General features: G+C 45.7%; 3 protein-coding genes across 3 annotated transcripts; 1 reads left to right on the forward strand and 2 right to left on the reverse strand.

The window, feature by feature from the left end:
• The first annotated feature begins 441 nt into the window (after positions 1–441).
• On the forward strand, positions 442–1153 carry LOC128729058 (uncharacterized). Its single transcript, XM_053822707.1, has 2 exons — positions 442–729; positions 800–1153. Exons 1-2 carry the CDS (start codon positions 538–540, stop codon positions 1151–1153), a joined length of 546 nt encoding a protein of 181 aa, XP_053678682.1. The 5' UTR covers positions 442–537.
• A 33-nt stretch (positions 1154–1186) lies between these two features.
• Positions 1187–3531, reverse strand: LOC128729255 (aminoacylase-1A-like). The gene is made up of 4 exons (XM_053822921.1): positions 2850–3531; positions 2053–2541; positions 1791–1978; positions 1187–1711 (listed from the first exon to the last, which is right to left on the reverse strand). The coding sequence occupies exons 1-4, from the start codon at positions 2965–2967 to the stop codon at positions 1277–1279; spliced, it is 1230 nt and encodes a 409-aa protein (XP_053678896.1). The 5' UTR covers positions 2968–3531; the 3' UTR covers positions 1187–1276.
• A 5037-nt stretch (positions 3532–8568) lies between these two features.
• Positions 8569–9676, reverse strand: LOC128729119 (DDB1- and CUL4-associated factor 7). The gene is made up of 2 exons (XM_053822769.1): positions 9486–9676; positions 8569–9412 (listed from the first exon to the last, which is right to left on the reverse strand). Exons 1-2 carry the CDS (start codon positions 9674–9676, stop codon positions 8569–8571), a joined length of 1035 nt encoding a protein of 344 aa, XP_053678744.1.
• Between the last annotated feature and the right edge of the window lie 10575 nt (positions 9677–20251).

Consider the following 20251-nt stretch of genomic DNA (forward strand, 5'->3'; position numbering starts at 1 on the left):
TAAATTTCTTTTTCCATTCTATTCGTAACATTTCGATTACTCGAAGGATACGTTACAGAAATCCTTACAATAGTATTACGAAACATGGCCAAACTGAAAGTAAGCATAAAGGGAATAATTATCATTCATTGCTTAAGCTAACCTCGTGTAGCTATTGAGTGCTTTAGAACGCCCCAATTCATGTCAAACATAATTTCATAATGGTAGCCATAATGCCGTTATCGACAGAACGCATCCTTTGGGAAAGGACGCCTTTTGACAGCACACGTGCTTGCAAAATATTAAAAAAGTTAAGAGTAAAACGAAACTTGAAATTTTCAATTTATCGTCATTTCAGAGTTACATATTTATTATTTTATTTTTTTCGGTAGTATAGATTAAAAATATAACTCTCACAGATTTCAACAAAATCAGTATTTTAGATGGCTTGTTTGACCCTTTATCCCCTATGAAAACACATGATCATTCGCGACGAGAGAATCAGCGTATTGGCTTCGATTTGTATGCGTTTAAATTTGGATTTATGTTCAAAACGTGATGGGTGAAAATACGAATAACGCTGACAAACATCGAAATATTGAATTAAAAGCAAAAGTGAATGGTGAAGAGGACTTTGAGCATCGTTTGGCTATTGCTAAAAAGCTTACCGGTGGAACCGGCACACTAATAAATCAGAAAGATGTTTTTTTCAATGTTTCTAAAGGCCGCCTAAAACTTCGCTATCTAACGGTAACTATCCCAAATTGATTTAATGAAGCTTATCTGGTATTTGATTTAATTTTTGTTATTTTTGCAATAGGATAAGAAATCTGAACTTATTAGCTACGATCGACCGGATGTTGCTGGACCAAAGCTCTCGGTGTTCTCTATAATGAACGTTGACGATCCACAGCTGCTGGAGAAAATGTTGGCAGAGACCGTTGGTGTGCGAGGACGTGTTATCAAAAAGCGATGGCTGTTTTTGCAAGATCAGACGAGAATTCATCTCGACATTGTAGAGTCCTTGGGACACTTTCTTGAATTCGAGGTGATGTTGAGGTCAGATCAATCCATAGAAGAAGGTCAGGAAATAGTAGCCCAAATGAAACGCACCTTTGAAATATCAGAGGATGATTTAATTCACGGAGCTTATATAGATCAGCTGCTCAAATAAAAAAAAATCAATCGTAATTGTTATCAAGCCACATCATATCCGTTTGAGTGAGATAGATTATTTATATTTGTATCCACATGATGCATACGATTTATACTTTTAAATCATTTATTATGTCGCTTTCTAAACGTTCGCAACGTTCGAAATAATCTTCCGATAGATTCGAATCCCTTCTAAGAAGGTATCAGCCTTCAAAAATTCATCGTGATCATGCAACAGCACCGGTGTGTTGTTCATCGGCGAAAATCCGATGGCAGGAATGCCGATGCCACGGATGTAACGGCTATCAGTACCTCCAGGGAAGATCTGCGGCTTAACTTTTAGTCCCAGCTCGTCTAATGCATCCTTAAATGCTACCCAATAGATGTTGGAGCTATCGAGCTTTGTAGGCTTTACGTATGGGCACTTCTGATCGTACTCAAGTTCGATACCACCACCGGCTTCACGGCACCAATCGAGCAGCTGGTTCTCGAACTCGAGATGATTTACATCGACTGCAAGACGAATGTCGAAGCAAACCGTCAGCTCTGGCGGTACAACGTTTTCCTGCACACCACCCTAAAATATACAACTACTCGTTAGACTACGAAACGACATGATTTGGAGACATTTCTAAGCCTGGCAGGACATCACAAACCTTCATGATCGTAATGTTCACCGTGGTTACATCACCAATGGTAAATTCAGGATTGTTTTCCAACCGCTTTACTTCATTCTCGCGGAAGCTCATCAGCTTATCGATGATGTAGTGAGCCTTTTGGCCAGCAGTGCCCTTTAGCAACAGAGATCCGTGTCCCGGTGTGCCGGACATGTTGAAATACACATCTAGAAGCGGATCGTAACAAAAAGGAAATAGATATTAACACAGCTGTTGCATTGTGAAAAATAAATTTACGTACGCCAAACACTGCGTTCGCCATAAAATAGCGGATAAACTTCTCCTTCTCCTGCGATACCCTCATCGATGGAGAAGCCAGCATTCAGCTCGCGGAAGGATTCCTTATGCACCCACTCCATCATGCCGAGTTTTCCGCCGATCTCTTCATCCGGTACGAATGTCGCGTGGATGGTTCGCTTCAGGCTCACACCATCCTTACGCAATGCACGGATGGCGCCAAGAAACTGCATTCCTACGCACTTCATGTCCTGCGCACCTCGTGCATAGATGCGACCAGAGTGATCCATCTCGGCACCGAATGGTGGATGAGTCCAACGTTCCTCGTACACGGGTACCACGTCCATGTGCGAATTCAGGATGATGGACTTTTCCTGCGGGTCCGTACCCTCCCACGTGATGATGACGATCGGCTTGCGGGGATTAACCTCAACTACTCGCACAGGCAGGTTCAGGGAAGCTGCCTGGCGCTTGAGAAACTCCACACATTCATCTGGAAAAATCGATAGAAAAACGATTGGAGTAAAACGAGGCAGAAGCCTTGACGAAATAAATACACGTTGGCCGAGTCGTTGGCGGGTCGATCAAAGCCTTCCAGATTCGTGCATCCTTTACGAAGCATAATTAAACGACGTATAATACCAGCGGGCAGCATCGCGCATACGACATTGCGGCAATTGAAGAAGCGTTTAGTGTTCGTTGGTGCTCCATTTGGGAGTGTTTTTATCCAATTTAGCTTGACCGCTGATTTCCGTCAATTGACCCTTCGTAACGTGGGAAACCCGCCCAGTATTTACCTACCGTAATTCACGTTGGGGTGCACTGTCGGGATGCGCAGATACTCGCGAAATATCTGAATCTCCTCGTTCGCTTCCCACTCCTGGTACTTTTTGCTGCAGTCCGAATTGGCCTCACACATCGCGACAGAGCAAGCGGATGCAACCCGGGCTTTGGGGATTGAATTTACTGGATTAACAGGACCCGGAGGAGGCCTGTTGATTGTTGATTGAATGTAAACGATGCAGTCTCGAAGTTGGTGGTTTTTAAAAGATGCTCTTGGGCCCGTCGGTTAATAATAGCACGTCATGCACAGAAACGAAATGTTGCCACGTTTGCTTTCACACTATGACACGGCACAACGATCCTCCTGACGATCACCACTTGCCTCGAGAGAATCACGATGAAACTGTGACCAGAGTTTTAAGAGGCGAACCGTTTTATTTGACGCCGGTTATTGTTGGAGATCGCTCGTTATCTCTCTGCCGACTCGCTCTCTTTATCTCGCATACTGGTTCGTTCCTTTTTCTCTCTCTTTCTCTCTTACCCTGTTGCTTGTTAATATTACGGGTCCGTACTGTTGTTGATTGTGATTTGATATCATGCGAATTATCTATCGTTGTTTCGTTGCCCATTGCTTGTAACACATTGTGTTGGATTCGATGGGAATCTGTACTAAATAGGAACGCTGCAGAGACAACTGGTACGACCTGAACACCACGTTTTCACTGCTTGATCGCCAAAATACAAGGATACAACATGATCGCATTTTGAGAGATGTATTGCAGCATCTTTGCCTCATCACCAAATCCTTATCAAGCATCTTCAAGTTGAGAAATAAAATGGAAACATGTGTATCGAAGCAAAAAACTGTTTGAGAGTATAAATTTCTTTTCCTAGAATGCCCTTTTCAGCTCCGTTCAGCTGAGTCTCATGATAGCTTATCGAAGTAAACACTGCCAAATGATAACATAGTCATGCTTCAGCTTAAACGGAACGAAGAAGCTACTAAATAGCTTCTTCGTTCTGTTAATTAAAATATCGTCTCGGGAAGAGTGATTATCCACTTTTGTTTCGTCACACTGTTTGCTAAATGATAAGAGGCTGATGAGACGCAGAAGCACCCAAATATAAGAAGGTACGAGACGATAAGAAAAGCAGGCTTGCTCGTGTTGCTACAAATGTCAGTTGGTTTATCAAACATCAGGTCGAAGCACTTGGAAGAACGCTTGTGGATGCTGATAAACATGTCCCACTGCAAGCGTGTGAATTTAATAATCGTGTGAACTGTCGAAAGAGAGAAACCATTCCAATTCCGTAGGAAGCTGGCGGGAATCGGCACGGCTTATCGTTCTTAAAGGAAAGAGCGCGATATTGCTAAAAGTAAAACCACAGAATAAATTGAAAACCGCAACGCTGAAGGAAATTCTGCGCTTATCGCGGAAAGAAAATAAACGTCTTGCATCAGCCGGCAGAACAGCAGGCTAAAAATATATCTCACTTTACAAGGCATGATGCGTTCTCTTTGATTTGTAAGTCCACCAGAAGATGCACACACATTCCAAGCAGAAAAAACGAGACTGTCCTTTTGTTTTGGAATGAACACCGTTCGCTTTCGAGCGGACCCGAAATTTTGCGTTCCACGAAACGCCTTATTTAGTATACATACCATTCGTTAGTCTTTAGTTTGCTATGACTTACGTACAACGTGTTACGCATTGTGAAAATCTTTATTCTAATCGTAATTGATTGATAGTTCTTCTTTTTAGAACGCATTTTATCCTAGGGCTGTATTTATGTTATACTTTATTGCATTTTGATGTTTTTTAGTGCTGAGTAATTATCAGTTTCCTACTTGTATGAGTTAAATATTGGTTTGCTTGGTTTCAAGTAATTGGGTTTTCCTTTCTGAATTTCATATGTATCTTATTGCTATGCATATTACTGAGCTAGTTGTAATGCTGTTGACAAGCAGCTTGGGTGATTTCTACTATTGAATATGTTAGGCGATCTAAAACGGTTCCCTTTTAAAGCTACAAATATAATTTACATCCTAAGATGTTCGCGATGCTTAATATAAATGAACATACGTAAATTTTCAAACGGAACTACGAAGCATAAAATACAGAGAAATATAAAAGACTAGATTAGATTACGAAAAGCTTTAAAGGGTTTGCAGCCATAGAGAATAAATAAATTTGAATTTTTTTGCACTGTCTAAAATCAAAATCCGTTTTTCAATGTACTCTATCAAGTCATGTGAGAATATTATGCTATCATTTTTTTATTCGTTCCACTCTGTACTAACCTTTTTTTCCATATGATGGTTATATCATCGTATCGTTAGCTAACAATGATCTGTATTATAAACCACGTGCATTTTCTTCAATCTTTTCCCTTATCCCGGGCATACTCAGATGACTCTAATTAAGTTAGATTTTTAGTTAACAACATAACTATGTAGCATTACAAAGAAAGTAATATGAAGTTGAGTTAATTTCAGGCAATATTCCATGAGGCGTAAAATGGTAGAGAAGGCGTGATAGGATCATACAGAAATGGAACGACTGCGTAAATAAATCCATTTTTAATGTCAAGATTAATGATTGGATGATGAACGTGCATACCTTCGAGCAGTTGTGGATACTTGTTCTATTGGAGAACAAAACCAGAAGACGCCAGATAGGTATTCCTTCCTTAGTAGAAGCCAACTGTATACGATCGGTACGAGAAATTGGCTACCCAATCCATCGTTGCTATACATTAAGACTTAAAGCTCTCAACGTCTCTAATTTGTTAGTACATGTCTTTACATTTCTTTTCCTTTCCCAGCATCCGTTGTTCGTGCTGGGTTGTTTATCCTAATCGGGTCTAGACCGTTGGATCTGCAATCTCGAGCAGTTGTTCTAGTGCCGGATTTGCTTTAAACTAAATAAACTAAATTTTTTTAAGATACGAATTAAAATTCAATCATTTATTTAGATACTATTTAATCAATTACTGTCTTCATACTATTAGGCGTTAGCTCTCAGCAGAGCGGAACGGAAAAGTCCATTCCATATCAAGATATGTGAACCGGCATAAAAAACGCGCTTTCAGAAATTTTACGACGCTATCGCTTGTAAGCCGATTTTAGAAAATATAATCCCATTTTTTGTTTCCATATGTTAATCTTGAGTATAGTTATACTTTGTTTTCGTTCACACAGTGACGTCGATGCCATTTCTCACCCACGCATAACATGTCGCACAATTTTGTACAATGTGTTTGTTTTTTTTATTGTATAAAAGTTGATGAAAGCGTTCGAGAAGCGCGTGCCTATGCGGGAGCACAGCATTAACCAAACGATGCGGGTAAGGATGGTAGAAATAACTTATGTACTGCTGATTCTAGGCCGTTTCACAAGCGATCAAGGAGAAGATTGCAAACTTTTATGGTAAAATAGAACATAAGGTACAAACTCTCTAATCTCGACCAGCTATCGCCAGTGACAGGGCGACCACATACGAAATGTAATGTGTTATCGATTCTTCTTGTTTGCTGGCTTGTAACTCGCTCCAATATAAGCAAGAACTATTTTCTATCAAATTCGGTACGTGGTAAAAGACGGAGGAAAATCAGCTAAAAATTTGCTATGTAATAAACAATATAAATAAATGTTGTAATATCCGTGTCTCACTATGGTAGCATGTTTTCCATTATAAAAACCTGATCAACCTAAATAAAATAAGCGTTAAATATAATATCGAGAACGTGTAAAGGTCATTCTGGAAAAATCAATTCAAATCAAAAGCGTAGTGTTATTTTTTAATCCGCCATTTCGACGGACGATGTGCCGTATAGGAATTCCTTTCATACAATTTTCTCGCCTCACAACGAGTTGCAGTTTTGCGGGGTTAGTGTTAACACAGCGACTGATTTTGTTTAAAATTTGAAAACATTTCCATGGGGCTAAAAAGCATCGTTGATCATGTTCAATGCATATGATAAAGTAGGTACTGTTGACATTAATACATTGGTAAAAAAAATACCACTGGAACCCCAGCGATAATATATTTTACCAAATATCTCGCTTGAAGTTTGAGCCAAGTGCACTTACTTACACGGCACGGCTAACACGGCGACTGATTTTTTTTTAATTTAAAGACATTTCCATGGGGCTAAAAAGCATCGTTGATCATGTTCAATGCGTATGTTAAAGTAGGTACTGTTGACAATATTGCGATGGTAAAAAGAATACCATTGGTACACCAGTAATAATAGATTTTACCAAATATCTATTTTGAAGTTCGAGTCAAATGCACTGCCTACGATATCAACCCCTTCACAGTTTTGCTCAAATTCAGCAGTGCTCGGGCAGTTAAGATTTTCATTTATTCTTCCTCAATTGCCTTGTGCGCTTTTATTTCTTCACTTTTTAATGATCATGTATAGATTGTCCATGAATATATGTGTTGGAAATTTTTACTTTTTTGGATAAATCGTAATAATTTTATAAATTATTACAATTTTTGATGGAAGGAAATGCCCACCAGCCATGGAGTATGTGGAATTATATAATTAGAATGAATTTATTATATATTTATGAACTAGAAAATTAGTTTTGAGAACAATACGACCAGGACGTCAGTAAAGTAAAAAAAAAAATAATTTTTTGACTCAAGTGACGAGAGTGTAAAGTTTGTTGTTGAATTTCAGAGCACGTTTTTTTCCAAAGCAGATATAAAAACGAGTAACAATTATTTGACCCTTTTTTCAAAATTGAAAGACTGTGAAGGGGTTAAATTAAGTACAACTTACGCTCGCATCATAGAATATAATATTCAATTACCAGTGACAAACGTGGCTTGAATGCGAGAGTCAGTGTCAGTAGTCACCAGTGGCCGATGCAATGACCGGTGATAAACGGATACGATAAAGAAATTTGCGATTCCTTTTTTGACTCTGTCTTAGATGGACGACATGCCAAATCAACTCTTTTCGGGGTTGGTTGATGCATTTCGATAGTATCGATTGAACCTCCCCCGTACGCAGGACTGACTATCCAGCTACGTGAAAATTCCAAGTCATAGAAAGCCTTAGCTTTGCTCAGCAAAGCAGACCGTTCACCGGTTGCTGAGTCATTTATGAAGAAGATGATGCATTTGAACTATATATATATTCACATGTTATTCATGGAACTACTGAAACGCCAATGTACGAATCGAGTGGGCGGAATTCCAGCCCATATTACCTGCGTCAAAGACCTGTTGGACTCTAATCTTCTACCCAGCAGGATACGGATCGCGATGCTATACAATTCAATACAATACATATACAATGCATTCACATCTTCTCTCATGTAACAAATCCTCATCTCAAATTGCAGAACACACACGCGACACGATGGGAGCGATTGGTATGTAAGGTTAATAAAAAAAATGCAAATTTGAAATCGCAGAACTGAGTTTTACCAAAATGCTTCTTTGTCACATCTCCCTGATAACTGATTTGTTCTGATGTGACTGTCACCGCATGAACTAAATAGAAAATGGTAAATGAAATTCATAAACAACTACCTATCATTCCTAAATACCTGATGTCTAACTATCAGCATGCTGATATTCTGTAATCTCGAAAAGATAATATAGCTAATTACCTGTTCTCATGGAGGTCGCAGCAAATATGTCATGCTTCGTACCGGAACAGTACTACCGTAAAAGTGTATTCCGAACAAAAGACGCGAAAACGAGCTAGCTGCCATTTAGACACGCAGGATTTCGCATGCGGTTTTGTAGCAGATTGCAATCCAGTCCGGTTGGGTGGCACCCCACTGTATCTGGTTCACTTCACCTTCTGCAGCCGTATAGGCCAGGATCGGATCCTCGATGGGCCGTGGCATCTGCTGTATGTCCCAAATCAGCGCCTGGTGGTCATCTCCCGCCGTGCAGATGTGACACGAGCTATGTGGAGCCCACGCAATCCCATTCACACAGGCTCGATGATTGCTAAGTCGCGCAACAGGCGTACACGGGACTCTCACGTCCAGAATGATAACCTCGCAGCTATCCATCGCCACCGTGGCCAGATAGTTCGGGTCCTGCTTGTTCCATGCCAGCCGCAGTAACGGTGTGTGAGCGGGATCTTCGTAGATGATGGTCGAATGCTCCAAGTGGCGTAAATCGAACATTCGTACGCTACCGTCAGCTCCAACCGACGCGAACATGTCGCGGCCTCCACCGGCCCGTGAGAACGCTATATCGTACACCTCTTTGTCGTGTGCGATGAGCTGTGTCTTGACGTGTCCTGAAACGAGGTTCACTCTCCCGAGTGGCTGACTCGTCTCTAGGCCCCATATCGTACAGGTGGTGTCGATCGAAGACGTCCCCACTAGGTTTAGGTCGACTTCGTTCCAGTCGAAAGACGTGAGTGGTGCACAGAAATCGCTGTTTTTGTTGTTGTTCAGTACACACTCGAGACGTGTGTCAGGTTCGCCGGCTCGCCATAACCGCAAATAGTCACCACTGGTTGCTAGCAGGTCCGGATAGACGCCTTTCGAGTCGGGAATCCACATGATTTTTGTCGTAGGATAAGGATGGTCGAACGTACTGTGGACGAGTGACGGAAAAACCATAAGCACGTTGCCCAGTGGTGGAAAACAAAGGACGCTGTATACGATACCTCTTGGCACTGAACTCGCTCGTGTCCTCATCTAGACTGATGATCTGTACTTTGTTGTTGTATTCCTCGACGAAACTCCCAAGGGCAAGCCGGAAGCGTTTGTCCGGTCTCACCGACCAATTCATCGAATAAAGCGGCCATGGTGCAAGGTATTTGTAAATTTCCTTGCGTTTCCCCGAGGTGCCGGACATTCTATTGAGTGCAACGGGTATAAATCGTTCTGATGGATGTTTGCCGTCCTTAGCGGCTGCTAGACCTTCGACTACTTGTACTTTCGACGACACAAACGGCCCAGACGTTACTGACGAGAACAAACCGCTACTGCTGATTCCGATCGGTACATTTATGGCTGACGAGCTGCTCACGACGATGCTGGTAGGTTGCTGGTTTCCGTCGTCTTCCTGACTCCTAGAAAGATGAATGATGCGTCGCAAATTTTCCATGTTAACTTAAAAGTACTCGCTTCTGTCGCAACAACGGTTTTGCTGCAGTCACAGTTGAGAGTGCAACGTACGAATGTGTCATTAGCCTAGGTTGCACGAAAACGCATTCATCGCATTTCGCGATGGGCATTTCTCGGCAGGATGAGTGCGGATTTGCCGGTGGCGTATTGATTAAACCGGATAAAAGGAAAGAAGAAACTAGATCTTACTCACCGGTAACAACTATTTATATCGGTTGGTTCGAACGCGGCTCAAAGCACCATAAATATCTCAAAACCGAACAGGCAAGCGGGTTTGGAGGCGGTAGAGCTAACGCAGACAACGATTCAGAAGTTAGGAACAGGGGATGGTTGAAGACGATAGTACCAAGGATCAAAAACAAGGACAATTGTTGCGCACCTATAGGGAAATGTATGATAATGCAACCGGCAAACACATCGCCAAACTACGTGACCTTTCAATCTTATGTAAAATTTCAAATAAAGTTTGTGATTAGTTACACTAAACTACTCTCCCAAAGGATTATATTAACAACATTTCTGTGAGCCAGAATGTGCAGGTATTGAGTTACACATAGATTTTCGACCCACCTGTTGAGATAGCTTCTCGCCAACAGTTAAGGTAAAAAAATCAAAGCAAACACTAACGTTATGACGCCAATCCCTATTAGAAAACTATTTATATCGATTCCCTACTTAGCAAAAAAAGGCATCTAACAATATTGCGTATTTTTGGCCATTCTCGATCGTGCACTATTTACGCCCGGCGCACGAGTGTCTGTAATCGACAGCTAATCTTTTAGGTCTAAGTTACCAACCACCGTGCACTATCCCTGATAGAACTACTACGAATTGCGTCGATTTGCCGCTTTACAGATGATTAATGACGCGATTTACTAAAGTGCATTCAAGCCGCTGTTTTCCTGTCGCTAGTTGCACCATTGTTCGGCTTTGTTTTGAATTCAGTGCAATTACAAAGCAATCGATGACAAAGACTACAAGATGCGCGGGTTGTTGATTGAAGCAAGATTTGTTGCTGGTGTTGATTGGCGGCACGGAAAAGTCACGGTGGAACAATTGATTGACTGTTACATTTCGATCCACAACGAGATATTTTTTTAAATATAAAAAAACACACTTTTACGCTTCAATTAAGAACCATTCTACACACTCTAGACCTCGTTTTACCTTGCTTTATGAACTTCACCAGCCGACGTTCGATAGTTTTCTTAGTACTGTTGTTGTTTTTCTAATTGAGCTCGCTAATGATGCCATATTTCTTACGCAAAGGGAGACACGCGTAGAGAGCGCTTGTTCATGCTCAGCAGTTGTCTCTTTCTATTCCATGTGCAGTGGCGAGGATAGTCGGTGTTTATCATTACCTGTCATTACCTATCCAAGCTTGCGCATTTCGGCATTCACGGCGTTGTTTTATGGCGATTTTATAGATTCAATGCCGTACTCATTTGACAGATGTCGGGGTTTCTAAAGACTTTAATATGAGAATTTCTGTTTATAGTTCACTGTTACTCTTTTTCAAAACTTCATCAGTACAATACATTTGATCTTTCATTTGATATACCTTTGGAAATAGCCACTCTAGTACTAGAAAATAAACATAAAATGCTCTCTAGCCTATTTGACAGTAACCTGTCGAAATGTCAAAATTTTATTTCCTTCTCTATTAACCTCGTTTGGACAATCGCACATTTGGAAGCTGTAGTTTTACTAAACGCACGTGGAATCAAATAAATCAATCCTATAAGTTAGTGTTAACCTGTAAAAATTATAAAAAAAATCATTAGAGCGTGCAATTGGCTGATATGCGAGTGATACGAGCACGGATGTGATTTCCGAGTGCTGAATCAGCTGCAGTAAACTCCCAGGAAGACCTACTCCATGCAGCAGAATAGCGAAGCTAGACAGCGACAGGTGATGGTAAACACCGAATCCACCATATGACTGCGAGCGCTCCAATGCAAAGGTGCGAGTGAGACCGATGGTTCTCAGGCGTGAGCAAGAACACAGCACGGTACGAGTATCGCAGCGCATACATTGCTCGCTAAATTAAGAAGACGCAGCTGAAACGCATCATATCGACACCGTTCCACGCGAGCGAAAGGACGTGGAATTACCATTGCGATTGGAAAGGCGCAGTACACCGCTCCGCAGAAGTCAAAGCCCGCAGCCGTTTCCGGCCCCAGAAGTGTGTGCCTTTGCGACGACGTGCATCCTCAAGTGCCGTTTACTAGTGCTGGTGCGTGTAACAGATTTCATCGATATAGCAACTGTGCGGTTTCCTCCATACGCGTTTCGCTGAATCTCGCGATCGGGATCAGGTGTAGTTTTGTGAGGTTGGTATTACGAAAAAAATGCCCCGTTTCGCGGCCACCACCTTCGTCGCTGATCAATCCGCGGCCCACCCAACCGCATTCTCACACCGTCGCCCTACCGCAGCCCTCAACTAACGTGTTGTCTTTAACGATCAACTTTGTCCTACAAACAGCACGCCAGAATTCTCCAACTAACGGTGCACGCAATCGCTCGAGTGTCCCACCGGTTGGCTTCTTCTTTTCTCAGTGCATACGACGACGTCATGCGACGGGCCCGGAAGGGCATTCGCGGTGCTGGCAACTATGGCAGCAGTGAGTAGGCGAACCAACACCAACGTACGAACGTGGGCTCTGGAATAGGCTCGCCACCACAGCGAGGCATCGAACGTTGCACGTAAGTAAGCTCCATTACCAGCTCGATCGGTTCGAGATCAGTCAGCCATTGCGCTGTGGATCCTGCGGCGCCTTTCGCGATCGCGAATGACGGCATCTGTGGCCACTTGCTTCAGGCCACATCCACCACATCCACCCTAATCACACTTTTCACACTCGATTATCGCACGAGGCTGATTTTGTAAAATGAAAGCACACCCACGGGGCTCTGTGGGCGAAGTGCTTGTGTGGGTGAGGTAGCAATTAAAAACGAATTATGGACGCCACGGGCATATAGGCTCCTAACACGAAACATGCGATTGCTCACGATCGGCCCCCCGCCACGCCAAGCCACACAACTGGATGGATGCATCCACGGCATTTTGGCTTTGTTTTTGCAACGCCAAATTCTTGCCTTTCTCAGGCAGCCTTTGGCGGAGATCGCCACTTTAACACGCACACACCCGCACACCGATCGTGGCTGCTGGTGGAAGAAAAAGGATACGACGTGCCAAAGCAGCCTTTCGGCCTGGGTCGTCGGTGTATGGCTGTGGATGTGCATGATGGCAAAATTCGAATTTGCACACGTTCGTAAAAATAACTGACCCAAGGCTCCTATAGAAATTGGCAATGATTTGACATTGGGACTTTTTTTTCCCTTGAAAAAGCAGAAAAATGGCGGTGAAGATACGTTTTGTTTTTTATTCACGTTCGCTTGTGGAAGGACTCACAGACAAGTATGCTTATGTTTTATCAGCGCACATCAGGCGATCTCCATGAATTTTCGTTTCCAGGAATCTTTTTCTTTCGGTGCATGGCTGCAACGGCTCTTGCACCTGGTGCATAGTTTCGCTTTCCTTTCATTCGCGAAATGGAGCAGCATTGTTTCACCGTAGGGGCACACGCGCTTGCGCGAACAGCCCGATGCGTGTGAACACACTCGCCTGCGCGAGCGAGCGAGAGAAAAAGAGAGAGAGAGAGAAAGAGAGAGAGAGAGAGAGAGAGAGAGAGAAAGAGAGAGAGAGTTCAAGATACCATCTTAAACGAGCAGGGCGCGTGTTAATGCACATACGTGCGATTCCCACAGAATCCGCAAATCCGAGTGTCGAGAACATCACCCCAAGTGTGACAGCCTACCAGCATCTCGATCGGCGGTTTGTTCTGTCTCCCTCATACAACCACTGGCGGTGCAATTTGCAACGTCCATGGCGGTCGTGGCGATCGTGGCGATCGTGGCGCTCGTGATGCAGCCGTCGTGGCACTGCAACCCGAACCCGCATCGTGCACTCACACACCTATACCCGCTCGACCGAATATTGTGCAGCATCCCACGGTGGCATCGCTTACGACGGAATAGCTTGCAACGCGGCGAATAAACCACAAAACCGCCATTGGCACCGGTTGCATCGCTTGTGGGCGCTTGTGTGTGCTGCGGCTGCAGCTGCGGGTATTACGTTGGTGTTAGTTCGCGCGCCCCCAGGCTAGTCCGGACCGTGGGAACCTGAACCTGCTGGGTGGAATGCGCACTCGTCTATGGGTGTAATCGGCAGCGCAATGGCGGCTTACGAAGGCTTACGGATGCTGTTGTGTGTTGGACCTTGGCGGCGCAAGTTCACAGTGACCTGCTGCGTTTGGTGTGTGTCGTGAGAAGCATCGTGTTGGGTGTGCGTAATTGGTGGCCCCGCTGGTGTGCGGGTGGATGAAAGGGAAAACTTTTCCCGACCACGTCCGGGGAAGGAAATGGTTGCCTTTTGGGCGCAATTGAGTTTGGAGTTGCTCTTCAGTAAATTCGTTAACTGCGGTTATTTTTTGTTGTGTGTGTTTTTCGTTTTTTTTTGATAATGCCGCCCGGAGCCTGCGTGCGCTCTGTTTCCCATGTTATATTTAATCAATCTCTCGATCGCGCGTGTGTGTGGAAGGAGTGTTTTTCCTATCCCCGGCGTTTGTACGTTCCTCTTGCTCCTCTCCTAACCTCAACCCAACACGCACGGCTTATTTAACATTTACATTTTACTTTCTCCTCCATCACACCGCCTGCTTCGGGTGGTGTGGGTGGCAAAAGCGATGCAACAATCAACTAGCACCCCAGCGTTTGCTTCGTGGCACGTCCATTGCTCCACCACCTTCCATTCTTCCCATCGACCCCCCCGGTGGTACGGGAAAATCCAACGAAAATGCTCCATTCCGATCGAATCGAGCTTTTCTTGGCCAGAGGCTTCGATCGAACAAGCGTGAACACAATCGTCAACCAACCCACACATACATGCGTCGTAATATTCGAATCTGTGTGGTCTGAGCATGATTTCCAAGCTCTGTGTGATAATTATAGCCTCCAGTGGAGATTTCGATTGAGACATTCCTCTTCCACATTTTGAGATGTACATTTCCCCACCATAGGTGGGGGAGGAAGAGATGGGAGAAGGGAGCCTAGGCTCGTCATCCGCCACCGCTCGCAACCTCTCCTTCCTTGCATCATCCCTCCCCGTCTGCGGCGGGATTGTTTAAACTTCTTCGCCTTCACTCCACTAGTTAGCGTAATTAGGCTGATTGTGATCGATTTGTGTTGGCTGTGGCGGTGCTGCTTGCAGCTGTCCGGGAGAAATTAAAATCACCACTTCCTTCCCCACCCCGCACCCACCCCCTCTCCCTATCTCTCTCTCGCTTGCTCGCGGCTTTTCGAGGGGGTGATTTAAGTCGAGCCGTGGCTTAAACACCGCGGTGTTTTCACATAATGTTTTTGGGCCAGCCAAATTTGCCAGATAATATCGCGAGCAACAACAGCAACAGCAACAACGTCAAAGTTTATTCATTTGCCTCTTTTTGTTTTTCTTTGTTCGCTGTGTGTGCTTCCCAAGACGCACGGCTTTTTTGGGCTTTTTTCTTCGGCGTTGTTTCGTTGCCTGTGTGTTTCGGACCCCACTGTAGGTTGGGATCGCCTCTCGAAGGCATCCCACGTCCCGCAATACCCCTCCCCAGCCGCCCACCCCACCCCATCACGTATCTTCCATTGGCAAATCCATCCCCTCACTCGCCATCCCCTCATTTCGATCGTGTCATCAGCAGTCGGTGAATTGTTTTTGGTTTTTCCCATTCTCCCTCTCTCTCACTCACGTTGGCACTTTATACACTTTTAATGTGTGGCCCCTTAGTCATTCGCGGCTGGGCTTGTTTTTTTCGGCTTTATTTTGTTTTATATTTTTCATTCGAATATCATTCTTCACCGATTCCGCTTTGGCGTTCTGTTCGGGTCTCACGTTCCCGTGCGCTTTGATCTTTTTCTCTCTCCTCCTTTTCGGTTCGTTGTTTCCTTTCGTCGCATTATGCTTCCCCCTTTTTTTTCTTTTTTTATTATACAGCCCTCCCGCGCCCCTCCCAGGGGGGCCTAGTCGCGACGTGTTCTTTTTCAAATTTTGCCTCTTTCTCGTCTTTCTTCCCATTTTTTTTGTTTTTCCGCTCCCTTTTCCCTGCTCGTTTCGTTTCCTTCATCATCCCCCCCCCCCCTCTTCTATACACGGTACGTATATCCCACCGGCGGACCACCATAGGAGGCGAACACCGGCCACTGGCGAAGAGGAAGCGCAAAAGGAGCGTGAGAAGAAGAGCCAGAAGAAAAAAAAAGTGCTGTAAAGTATCACCGAGCCAGGAAGGAAGGAAGGAAGGAGTGCAGCTCGATCGTGGAAGAAGCGTGGTGGATTGAGAGGAGAGTAGCAACAACAACATCAACATCAACAGCGGCAGGTTTATACTTAAACAAAAAGGTATCTTAGCTCCTTCAGACGGCGGAGGCTGACTCACAGCAGAGAAAAAAAGGGCTCCTGAGAGAAAGGGCATCGGAGAGCTACGGGGCAGTGAGTGTGTGTGTTGCAAATACGCGGGTGCGCATAGCAGCAGGAAGTAAGTCCGTGTGGCGGAAGGGCCAACCCACGGTAGTGGGTGTGTGAAGGGCGGAGGTGGAAGACAGGCGACGGAGCTGCCACCCGGGGTGGCAATCGGGCAACCTCACGTACGAGTCGCAGCAGCACACCATTCCTCCTTGGTTGGCCCACAGGTGGGGGTCGAGCCCTTTTGGGCGGGGAAGGGCAGCAGCAGAAGAGAGAGAGAGAGAGAGAGAGAGAGAGAGAGGTGAAAGCAAGACGCGGTCGAGGGATTCGCTAAGGTGCAAGTCAGCCGAAACGAAAGCGATCGGCGAGAGGGCGTGTGTGTGTGTGTTGTGTGCCGCTCTTGCCCTTCCATTCCCGTGTCTTGCTTCCACTCGCGTACACAATCAATAACCGCGGCAATAAAAAGGGCCCAAGCAGCAAGCCCTAGCGAGAGAAGGGACCACGATCCCAGGTGTAGAGTCCGTCACCACCGTACCACCGTCGTGCCCTTGGCCCTTGGTGGGTGGCGAAAGAGAGAGAGCGTGCGCGTGAGAAGCGCAAGATTACGATCGTCAACGAAAGGGCGCAGGGCCGCAGACGGAAGAGAGCACCTTTTTTCGGGCTTCCGAGCACATACCCACACACCCACGCTGCAGCGGAACAGAATCGACCCATTTCGGACCATCATCCGGGTGGGTGGGAGGAAGGTGAGCGCGAAGGGCCTGTTGCCCTCTCGCTCACACGCGGCAGCAGCGAAGGTGGTCAGCCAGCACACAGACGGAAAATAGGGTAAAACGCGCTCCGGAAGAAAAGCAGCATAAGAAACAAAAAGGAAAAGAAAGGAAGGAGGAGGACGAGAGGAAGAAGAAGAAGCAAAAAACGGCCCCGAAACAATGCCACAACGGATAGGGCTAGAGCCGTGGTGCGCGAGCCCTTCACAGTGTCGTCACGTCTGACAGCGGTACAGAAGGTGCAAGAGGGTGGAAGCGGTGGTGGAGGTGGTGGCGACGGAAGCAGCAAAGACGGCAACAACGAAGACGACGACAACGACGGCGGCGGCGTTGGTGGAAACAGCCAGTAGCGGTGACATTTGTGAGCCGTTCGTTGTAAACAGTAGAGCTGCGCGTAAGCACAAGCGACGAACTTCTTTTCCAAAATCGCTGTTTTTTTTTGTTTTTTTTTTTTTATGCGGTAGCGTGCGTGAGGTTGTGCAGTGTGTGCGCGAGTCGTTGCGTTGGCGGTTTTTTCCTTTTTATTTATTTTTGCGCCCAACGCACTTTTGGGTTTGCTTGTTTTGCTTGAACCAACTCTCCTTCCTTGGGCCTCCGGACGGGCGGTGTGAAAATCCCTTTTTGCGGTATTGTTTAAAGCATCACTTTTTCGGGAGCGTGTGCCGTTTTCGTGCCCCACTCCAACGGTCTCACGGTCCGAACATGCACCCTAAACCATCGTTTGGGACCTTCTTTACGGCAACGAGTGCGTCTGCAACGGTTGTGGTCGAGTGCGAGTTTTTCGAAAAGACATAAACGTGGCCCCGAGAGTGTGTTTGTTCCCCCTCCACTCCCCCCCACCCCTCCCACCCCTTGCCGCATTTTCCGCGTGAAAACACACGCGCGAAAAAGGCCTGCTGCGCGTTTCAACAAAAAAAAACCCGTTCGATATTACAGCGATTCGTGGGACAATAAGCGGTATTGTGCGTGTGTGATTTGTGTGCGAAACGATCGCGAACGTGTGTCCGAGAGTGCGCGCGCGCGTGTGTGAAAATGCCCTCTCGAGTGTCGAATTAGGCCGCAGAGTGCATCTGAATGATCTCGAACCGAGTGCACACGAGCGGATCTGAAGGAAGCAGGAAAAAAAACCCGAAGTGAGAGTGCAGAATCGGGAACAAAATGAAAATACAGCAGCACCGGGCACGGGTATCTAGCAGCGTATTGAGCGATCATAACCACCACCGCAATCACCTGCAGCAGCAACAGCAGCAACAACACCAGCAACACCAACAGCAGCAGCAACAACGACTTCGCCTGGCTGAACGCAGCTGTCACCGATGGGAGGACACTGAGCTGCTATTGTTCGGGTGTTCTAGCATGCCCTTCGGCTCACCCTGCCCCCCAGCATCATCACGACGCATCGTCTCCACCCGCCGTGCATGTGTGTGTGCGTGCATGCTAACTAGCCGCACCAGTCGGCAAAGGCAAGTGGACGAGCAGACCAACTACTTTGCTCCGAGGTTTCAACGTTTGGTGTCGTTGTGTCAGGAGCCGATCGTGCATTCTTGCAGCAGGACTAAAGGGACCGTGTGAGACGTCCCTGCGTAAAGACCTCTTTAAAAAACCCCCGATCATTCGGGGGTAAAGCTAACGTCGTGTAAAATATTTTCGGGCGCGCGAACGAGCGTTTGTGCCATTGTTTTTTGTTTGTTTGTTTGTTTGTTTTTCATTTTGCCTTTTGACATTCTCGTGACTACGGCCGGGCAAGTGTGTAAAGGGAAAGGGTGGCTGGGATCATCGCTTTCCCGTGGAATTACACTCCCAAGAGTCACTTCATTCGTGTTTCATTGAAATTGCAAGCTAACGAGCAAGTGTGCGATCCTGTGTGTGCTATCCTTGTTACACCACCGTGACGAGCTCTCGCGTGTAATTCAGCCGATTTTCGCGCAGCCATTCAAATCTCCCATCAAGCTTGGTGCATCGCGTGTGTGTGTGCGCGTGCACTCGCGCGTGTGCAATCTCCCTTTAACACTCCGTTGAAAGTGCACGGGCCATATCCGCATACAAGCCCATCCGCAGCTAGAACACCACAAACAAAGGCCCAATTGTCAGTGGCAGAAACGATCAAGCACCGGGCACGGATATCGCAGCTGCGCACCGCTTTTTTTTGTCACTCATCTGGACACCCTTTCGATCAACCAATAAGCTACACTCAGCGGGTCAAATAACCTCGCAGCGATCAACAGGTGCGTGTGGTGTGGATCTCGCACACACGCGATCCGTACGCGCAAGACGTGCGTACTCTCCCCGAACAGGCACAATTCTCGAGCTCGTTGGAGCGAAGACGCCCGAGAACGCAGGCGTGCGTGAGTGAGCGAGAGAGAGAGAGAGAGAGAGAGAGAGAGGAAGAGAGAAACCCGCATTCAAACTATCCCATTCCAGCTGCAGCAACACCGATTGTTTCACCGACGAGGTAAGCAGCAGGCCTTTTGCTGGAGCCGGCCTGAACCGATGCCAATTACCAATTTGGATCGACATATTTTTTTCGTTTGTTTGTTTCAGTTTCTAGCTTATAATTCGTCAATTGTTCCAAGATGTCGCACACGTAATGCGTTCGTTATTTTCCGGCTGGTAAACCCGCACGACGAGCTGCTTAGCGTGGAAACGTCTTATTTTCCCTTATTCCTGCGGGTTTACGGCTGCGGATCCAACGTTCGTGCCATTTTAAAATAGCATTAAAGTTCCCAAACCCCAGCCTATGCATGCTAGGTGTGCTTTCTTTCCTATAGTAGGCTTATTAGCATGCTTAAAGTAGTTAATGAGATGACTTATAACGCCACTAAAATGATTTATTGTTCACTTATCCAAGTAGGCTGCAAGCGAGTGCATTTATCGAAACCCAATCGAAGGCATATGACTACAAATTGCATTTTTTTGTGTGTATTTGTTTCCCTTTAAACTCGGTGTTCCCTTTTAAAAGGTGTTGAACGTTAACGGTCGCGTGCAAGAAGGACGGTTCCCGTGCAAGATACAACCGGCACCAACACAC

Source organism: Anopheles nili, chromosome X (genome assembly GCF_943737925.1).
Source record: "Anopheles nili chromosome X, idAnoNiliSN_F5_01, whole genome shotgun sequence".
In the NCBI taxonomy this organism is placed as follows: Eukaryota; Metazoa; Arthropoda; class Insecta; order Diptera; family Culicidae; genus Anopheles; species Anopheles nili.